We start from the raw sequence: 9,294 nt of genomic DNA, 5'->3' as shown, positions 1-9,294 counted from the left end.
ACCAACCCAGGTGAGGGGCTGCGAGGCCGGGCAGGGCTGTGGGTACCACACAGGCATCGGGGCTTGGAGAGGAGTTCCATGCAATTGCCATGGGCACCCTGGGGGATCACATGTGTACCAAAAGGGAGTGGGGCATCATTTGTGAGGAGAGAGGTAGACTGGGAGGGATCCTTTGGGTGCAAGGATGCACCAGTTTCTTGCATTGCCTGTCCAGGGAGATCCCAGCTCTGCTTGCTAATAGCCACCCTCTTCTTCCTAGGCACACCTGGAGGGGTTCCACCACCACAACTGCAAATTTGCCCACCTGCTCCTCCAGGATACCCTGGTTCCAGTACCCCAGCAGGGTACCCTGCAGTGCCTCCTGGTGCACCAGGAGCCTGTCCCCCAGCACCCCCAGGTGGCTACCCCTGCGGCCCCTCTCCACCTGGCCACTACCCACAGGGGCAGCACTCCCATGGGCATCCCCCACATGGGCATCATCCCCACGGGCACCCCCATATGGGACCACCGGGAATGCCAGGGTGCCCACCGTGTCCCCCTGGCTGCCATCAGAAGCACCATAAGAAGCACAAGAAGAAGCACTCCAAGCACCATGGAGGCAAGGTAAGAGTGAGGTGGCAGCAGACCTTTCTGAATCTCTGCTGTGATCCTTTGGACCCCCTCGTGCATACCACAGCATCCAGCCTGGGCAGCTGGAGCTCCCCTCTTCCACCCTGTGGTGGCTGGAGCAGGCTGCTGACACCTCAGTGGCTTTTTTTAGATCTGGAGACTCCTGTTTGGTTAATAAATAGTCAAGCATGAGTCATTTCAAGCGAGTCTTTTGAGATGTGATTCATTAAATTCCTTGAAGCCGTTTGAAACAGTTACACAGCTCAGGGTACATCATGCAGTATATTAAATCCCAGGACTTTGTCCTGCTCACAGGAAAGCAAGTCATGCCTCTGTACGGGACATTCTCTCAGTGTCCTGTGGCAGAGGAGCAGTTCAGTTCCCCCTTAAAAAAACAAAAAACCCCAAACAAACAAACAAAACCCCCAAAAAGGAAAAGCAATTCTCTGTGCCAGAGTAGATGCTGCAGAAAATGCCATTCCAAGGATGGGCACCATCTGGATCAGGTCCAAGTAAGGGACTGCTAAACAAAACCCCAGTTCTGCCATTTAAATGCTCTCAGTAGAAGCATTTTCCAAACAAAGCAAACCATCAGCTCCTTTCACTGTGTAACAGCTCTGAAAGTGACCTGCTATGATGTTTGTCCCCGCATAGAGCAGAACCCTTCTGGAGTTTGCTTAATTGGCCTGAACAGCCTTGTAAAATAATAATAAAAAAACTAGCCCTCCCACGATATGCCCGTAATCGTATTCTCCATACGTAAAAGTAATGGCTCCAAACTCTAAGATGTGGTTTGTAACAGCATTGCAATAAACATTGCGCTGATGTTATTAGTAGCCATTTTCTCTTCAGGTCGAGGTGTCCCAGCTGGAGTTTGGTGTCTGAGGCCAGTGGTGCTGTGCTGACCCCCACCCAGGCTCATCCTCTGCATGGCCCTTGCGGCCTTGACATTAACAGGGCAACAAAGATGATTAAGGCATTGGAGCATCTCCCTGATGAGGAAAGGCTGAGAGAGCTGGGGCTCTTTAGCCTGGAGAAGAGAAGGCTGAGGGGAGACCTTATTAATGCTTAGAAGTATCTAAAGGGTGGATTGAAGGGGGATGGAGCCGGACTCTTTTCAGTGGTTCCCAGTGACAGGACGAGGGGCAACGGGCACAAGCTGGAACATAGGAAGTTCCATTCAAATATGAGGAAAAACTTCTTCACGGTGAGGGTGACAGAGCCCTGGAACAGGCTGCCCAGGGAGGGTGTGGAGTCCCCTTCTCTGGAGATCTTCAAGACCCGCCTGGATGCAGTCCTGAGTGATGTGCTCTGGGCAACCCTGCTTTAGCAGGGGAGTTGGACTAGATGATCTCTAGAGGTCCCTTCCAACTCTGACAATTCCATAATCCCGTGATTAACTAATTACCTCGCAATCCAGCCAGCATGCAAACCTGAGGGCATCCCTTTTGCTAGCATGCAAAGACACCTGGGGAGAGGCGAGTCTGCAGCCAGCACTGCTGCACGCTCAACCTGGACCTAGCTGGGCACTGAGAATGGGCACCCACCACAGGATCGATAACAACTATCAGAAATGGTGTGGAAGATGGTTGTTTTCATGCTACCCTAAAGTTGTTTTATCTCCCCCAGCACTCCAGCAGCTCAAGCAGCAGTTCTGACTCTGACTGAAGAGGGCATCTCCCACTTGCACAGCAGTGAAGCAATGAAACATGAAGCTGAACGCCCCATTGGAACCACCTGCATGTTGCTCTGCTCCTTTCCCCTTCCTCTTCGAGCGGCATTTTGCCTACTGAGTGATTTTTCTTGTTTTTAGCTTGTAAATTCTTTGACCTGGAATCACTGTGGGGCGATGGGCAGCAGTTCCATCCTCTGTCTTTTGGGAGGGTCCACTGAAAGTCATCCCTGGGGCTGCCTGCACGGGGAGTATCACATGCTGGTTTGCAGTCTGCTGGTGTCTGTGTGTTTTTTCCTGTGCAATGATGTCATCTGCTAATGTGGATACCACTATCCACAGAAGTCCTTATATTTTGCATGACCTTTCCCAGCTGTAGCAGAGGGGCTGGCTGAGGAATGCCATAACTTTCCCCTTGCTGAGCTGTATGGGTTGCCATTCTCCATGCCAGGGTAACAATTAATAGGAAAAAGTAGTGTTCTCTCTTTCTGAAGCCCCTGAGCCATGGCCATGGGACTGTGGTGTGCTCACCAGGAAAGGTGAAAAGCCTGGCAGTGATTTCGCCACAATTTTAACACAGAGCTTCTTTTACTGTCGTTTTATTTTTGTTTTGCCCATTGTCATGGCTTAAGAGGACCCTTTCCAGGCCCATTACCAAGAAGGCTTTGCTGCCAGCCAGTGTGACTGGCTGCTGGACCCAGTGGTAGAAACACAAGCAGCTCACTGTGGCAGAGGGAATCTCCAAAAGAGGTGGTGCAGCCCATCTCACCCAGATTTACTGCCAGTGCAGCCTTGTTTGTCCTTGTTGCACTGCTGGCTCTGTGTGTGTGTGTGTGCTGAGGCAGTGGGATTTCACTCCTGCAGCTCCTCTCTGGATGCAGTCGTGTTTTGTCCTGTGCCCCTCGAAGCTCGCCTACAGCTCTCCTTTCCAAAGCAGGGAAAATAGGACCGTGACACTGCAGCACACATGGTCACAGCCGCCCACTGCTGTGCCCTTCTCTGCTCCCATGCTGCTGGCTGCTCTGCACCTTGTCCCTGGGGTACCCTTGGGCCACCCAAGGTTTGCCCAGCCTCTCCTCCACATCCCACTTCCATCACTGTGGATGTGTGATACCTAAAGCAGACTTCACATATTCCATAAACGGTTAAACTGCAGGGAATGCTCTTTTAGAGAAGAAATGTAGCTATTTTAGTAACCATCCTAAATCGTTTCAAGGACTTAGTAAGACAAGAAAGGATGTATGTGGCCTTGAGAACATGGTGGCCTAAGACAAGGATGCTATTAACATGGTCATTGTCTGACAAACAGATGATAGCAGAGAGATCATTAGTGTTAATGATCAACTAAGCAGTTAGAATGTTTTGCCAACATGAAAAGTGAGCCAAAGGACAGCTGAAGAAGATGAAGATTGAGGAAGAAATGACCCTCACTCAAAATGAGGACCACCAGAAGGGTTGACTATGCATGCCCCAAAGCTCATTATAATATGTAAATGAATTCTTGGAAATGTAATGAGTATGCTGATGTTTTATTGGAATTACATTGAATATGTATACCCATTGTGTATAAATTTGGCTTGATGACAGCATTCGGTGTGCACAATAGGAGGAGCGATCCCCTGTGCACCCGGCACCGCAATAAAGAATGCCTGCTTTCTAAACCTTAAATTGAGTCTTAGAAAGTTTTATCTGCCGGTTTGTGGTAACGTGACTTTACAGAAATGCCCCTGCCCTTGGAAGATTCTCCTGCCCCACTGTCCTGGCTTGAGGCCAACACCTGTTGGATGCAAGAAGGGCTGAAGAAAGCATGGGTAAAGGCTGACTCAGGTGCAACGCCACCTTCATGGTGGGGAAAGGTACAGCCCTCCTCAAAGAGAGGCACCTGTGGAACTCTGCTCTCCTCACCCATGAAGAAGTGAGGAACATAAAGCAGGTGAGGAATGAAGACATAGTCTTTATCATCATGCTGAGAGATGACAGTTTGATGGGCAGTGGGGGTGTGTGTGCAGAGCCAGGGGGCAGAGCAACAGGTCTGTAAGGGGACTGCTTGAGACAGCGGGGAGAGATGGAGGGGCCTTCAGGTTCTCAGCAGTGCCCTGTGACCCCTGTGCTGCAGGGACCCACATTCGTAAGAAGAGGCAGAATCCAAAGTTATCTGGACTTAACAGCTTAGCACCAGGAGAATAAGCTGCTCAATAAAAATAATAAAAAAAAGAGACACAGTACAGAACAAAGAGGCTTTCCAGGATAGGGTGAAAGGAGTTTATTTCTTTATTTTTGCAGACAGCACAATTCAAGTTCAAATCTGGACATTGCTCAGGAGATACTGGTGGGAAGAAGGCACCATGGTTGATTTCAGCACATTGGGATGACAGGGAGGCAGCTCCAGCAGCTGCCCAGTATTTCGTGAGACGCTTTGAGGCATGCTGCCTCTCTCAGCTGGGATTTTGGGTGCACTAATAAATGAACAGGTTCTGATGAAGGTCAGAACGGCAGAAGGAAGCAAGGGAGAGATGGCTCATAGGAAAATGAAAATCTTAAAGATAATCTGTGAAATTTAGGATAGATAGAGGCCCAAAAGGAGCACCTGCAGACAACTGTAGAAGGCAGCACAACCTCTCACTACCCCGTTGCTCCTAAGAAAGAGGAGCAAGCCACCAAGGGCCATGCAAAACGAAAGCCAAGTTGATGACCGTTTCAAGCAGCATGTGATGTGTCATAAGCTCACTTGGTTCTCTCAGGACAAAAGTACTGATAGAACTAAAAAGATGAAATAATCTAGAAAAGGTTTGCTAAAGAATGGGGGATGTCACAACTGTAAAGCTCCTCACAAGATGCTAAGGGATAGTGAGAGTTTTTGAAAATTAGAGATAATTTGTCCTACTACACTGGAAAGGTTTCTCACTTCTCTGACAAGCCCTCCTAGGATTACAGTATGTTTGCAAAGCTTAGTGTGTGTAAAGCTTTACAAAAGTATGTTGTATGGCTCTGTATCCTGCTTTGATCTGGTTTTAATTAGCAACCGTAAATGTAAGATACACAACTTTTCATCACGAAAATCAAAAAAGAGCTCTGGATTTTGGCTGGAAAGGAGGACCTAGAAGGCAGCTGTTCTGGGCCAGCTCGGTTGCTAGCAACCATATAGAGGGAAGAAAATGAAATGGGTAATATCAGGGGTGTGTATATTGGTGAGAGGCGGACACGTGCACTCCCTTCATTTAACATATCCACCTAATGAACCTGTCAAAGAAGCTGGGCTGGGAGAGGCTGTCATAGTCCTTCTCCCGGAAGATGGCTGCTTGGTCCCCAAGGCCAAGCTTCAGCAGGACATCCATGTCTACGTCACTCCCGAGAGCTACTACCGTGGGCATGACATCTTGCTTCTTCATGGAGTTGATGGCCTCCTCGAGATTCTTGCTTCCTGTGATGCCATCAGTGATGAAGACAAAAGAGAGCTCAGCATTGCGCCGGGCGAGTCGCTGCCCACTTCCCGGGCTGAGCACAATGTTGTTGATGGCATGTATGATGGCTGACCCAATGTTGGAGGATGAGTCCAGGTACTTGATCTGTGCCAGGGCATTGGAGATTTCTGTCAGGTTGTAGGTCAGTGGGAAGACCACATCCTGGTCTCTCTCACTGCCGTACTGCAGCAGCGCAATCCGGGCATTCATGTTGTCATTGTTGCTTCTGGCCAGCGTGAGCTGTTGGGCTACCTCCTCCACAAAGTGGTGGGCTCTGTGGAAATTCTGCTCTCCGATCCTTTCAGAGCCATCAAGCAAGAAGACAACATCAACAGGGCGCTGTGTGCATTGGGCCACTGCAAGCTCTGTAGGAGAAAGAAGAAGACAACAGTTGGGAGCATAAGAAAGACTATACAATAAAGTTGGAGCTTGCCTTGGGCAGTTTGGGCTGGAGTCGCCTCTGTGCATCTTTCCCCAAAGAAGGACCAGCTCCACTGTGCTGCTAAAGTCTGTCTTTGAAGCTGGTAATGTAGGAACTTTGCTTCTGATTCTCTCAGCTCCTGGGCACTAGGTCTTAAAGAATGTTAATTCTGGGGCCTATGACAGACCTACGCAAACATCCATGAGATTAGACAGGTCTGTGCATTTCAGTCCCAGAATTACATCCACCTTCTTACAGCAATGTCCAGCTCTTACCTGTAACAGGAATATCCAGAGATCAATGGCAGGCTGTGTCTGCAAACCTCTCACTTACTTTTAGAGAGTGGTTTACTTTCAGAGTTAATCTTCACACACAGATTTGTAGGATGAAAGCTGTTTTCATAGCTTTCACCCAGACTAATTTAATCAGCAATCACTAATTCCTGAAGAGCTTATAAATGTTGGGTCATATGGTTGGAAAACAAGACTATCCTTGTTGATGCACCTGTACGTAAAGCAGCTTTTGTAATATATAACAGATCAATATTTGATTGAAACACAGTGGGACACTGTTCTTCAGTCAGTCAGAACAGCACTTGTCCATAAAGTGGGCATATGAATATTCACAGTGAATGAACCCAGAAAAAAAAAGGAGAAGAAAATAGCAATCTTTGGAGACAGTTGTTAGTTAGGGACCATTACTTCGTTCCTTTGCAGCAGTTATACGTATTGCCTTTGGTGTTCCTCTGCATGCACTTGCTTCTCCGAGAAACACTTACAATAAAGCACTATCGAATTTTCTTCTTCAAGTTTCTTTCTTTGCTGAAAGCACTAGTCAGGAATATGGTTGCAACAGCAGCATTGATTTGTGATGCACGTGCTGCGGCTGGCCACCCCTTGAGCTCGCGGCAGGGCAATGGCCATATCACTGTCAAGCAATTCTTTGGCTCTAAGACTGAATCTCGAAAGGGTGAAGTCCTGGAGCCAATGTCATGTTGTGCTGAATGACTTGGCAAGGAACAGGCGACTGTGGAGCAGGCCCAGCTTGAGCATCCATTTCTGGCAATGAGGGGTAACTTTTGGGATAGGAGGATCACATTAGGTTGAATTTCTGTACTATGAGCAAATCCAACTTGACAAAGTGCTTCCCGAGCGCAGAATGCTGTTACACCTGGATTCAATATGGCAGGGTGCTGAACTGGCGTAATTCCTTGTATGAGCTGAGCAACAAATGGATCACTGTTTAGTACATTAGTGCTATGTGTGTAGTCAACATTTGGCAAACAGTGAAGTTCTATTTTAAGCAAAATAGATACATACACTCTTGAGACTACAGAGACAGTATCCAACAGCACAAGATAGTCTAGCAGAAGCTCTGATGGTGCATATTGTTGAGTTTGCAGGCTATTTGGTACCACTTCCATTCACGAAAAAACAGTCAAACCCGATGTAGGAACTTCTGCTGGTACTTGTGGTTTAACCTAACTCGTTGGACATTGCAAAAGTCCATGGTTGTTTCTGTTTCACGTTCCCTGACCTTGTACATTGGCATTTCTCCTTAGCCCACACTGTAAAACATATCTACAACAACGGCATACCTTGAATGGTGCTTACTTTACATTGTCTTACTGTGAGCAACAGACTTCTGCAATGTCTGTTCCAACTGCAGTCGAAAACAATCTCCAAGTGATGCTTTTTCCCCCATAAGCTTTTTGAGTACCGCATTTCAAAATTCAACTGTGAAACTCCACTCCTTTAAAGCAATAAAGTTACGTACTCACCTCTGCCCAACCTTCTTTGAGAAATGGTGTCTAAAGGTACACTGATGCTGCAGTTCCTGGTATGCAGGCACTGCAGACACAGGGACACTTTGCCTTGGCAGTGCCTGCACTCCCGGTCCTCACCTGTGCTGTGCAGTCACGGAGGGGAAAAGGAAGGCAGGCATGCCCCTTGCAACCATCTAGTCTGAAATCTACATAGGGGTCTGCAAAAGCAGGTGGAAGCAAGTGGGTGGGACTGGGGGCTGCATATCGCATTGGAGAAGTGTTACCAGTCTGTCTCCCCTGATGCTTGTCTACAAGTAGTCATGTTTCTTGAGACAACAAGCAAGATCCACCCGCCCCCCACATGACCTGAAGCAAGCCTCAAGAGTTCCTAGTTAAGCAGACCATGGCTGAGAGTAGCATCACTCCATAGAGCTTCAGTGAGACCGTAACACACATTTGGCTCTCAAGGCAGCCTCTACTGCAGGAGCACTCCCCAGATCTGGGCACCCTGTTTGCTGCCCAGCCCTCACAGCTGGAGAATCTTGCCTTCAAAATGTGTGATAAGATGCCTTTACATATGAGTTATCCCATGGGAACATAACACATGCCAGGCAGCACAGCAAAACCTTGGGTTTGTCCTGTTCGGTGTCATGCTTCAGTTGCATCTAGTTCCTGTTTCTGGGAGGCTGAGGACCCGAGAGCCCTTTGCTGCAGCAAGGAACAAGATTCTCATCCTTAACTGAGAGATAAGCTCTCAGAGGCACCACCACAAATCAGGCCAACTGAAATCCTCACATTGTGCTTTTGTAATTGGAGCACCAGTCCTTCTCATGTGGCTCACAGCAAGGCACAAATGCTCACCATACTGCATACTGCATGCTAGGACACAGATGAGGACATCTAACAGAGACAGCACAAAAAGCAGAAATACCATCGATTTTCCTGCCAGTAGCAACCCATATAGTTACATGCATGTCAGAGTAACCCCACCCATTCACATCTTGTTCCTGCTTCTTCTAAAGCTTCTTCTAACTTGTATTGCCTGTATTGTTTCACAGTGTTGATAGAGGAGATGAAAGCAACAGTGAGTGGGGACTGACCTCCCAGCCCTTTCTAGGGGTACCCCTTTCACATCACACCCACACACACCCACTCTCCATGTCTCTGAGGAGGCAGGACTGTCCTTTCCCCACCCCCTGATCTGTGTCTTTCCTTTGCCCAAGAGCTTCACTGAAGGAACTGCTGCTATGATGAAATATAGCATAATCCCTCTGGTTTTATCAGAGGGATTGGCCAGGATTATTTTAGCAAAACACCACTACACCCACTTGCCTCTGTCTTACAAGGGCCAGTGCAAATACTGCTC

General features: G+C 48.1%; 1 protein-coding gene across 1 annotated transcript in view; it reads right to left on the bottom strand.

The window, feature by feature from the left end:
• Positions 1 to 3,797: 3,797 nt before the first annotated feature.
• COL6A2 (collagen type VI alpha 2 chain) overlaps positions 3,798 to 9,294 on the bottom strand; it is a 30,655-nt gene continuing 25,158 nt past the window's right edge. The window contains exon 28 of the mRNA XM_074145759.1: positions 3,798 to 6,107. Within this exon, the coding sequence (XP_074001860.1) occupies positions 5,500 to 6,107 (608 nt within the window). The 3' untranslated portion in view covers positions 3,798 to 5,499. The remainder of the gene's footprint in view (positions 6,108 to 9,294) is intronic.

This window comes from Numenius arquata, chromosome 3, assembly GCF_964106895.1.
Source record: "Numenius arquata chromosome 3, bNumArq3.hap1.1, whole genome shotgun sequence".
In the NCBI taxonomy this organism is placed as follows: Eukaryota; Metazoa; Chordata; class Aves; order Charadriiformes; family Scolopacidae; genus Numenius; species Numenius arquata.
This window is presented reverse-complemented; position numbering and strand designations above follow the sequence as displayed.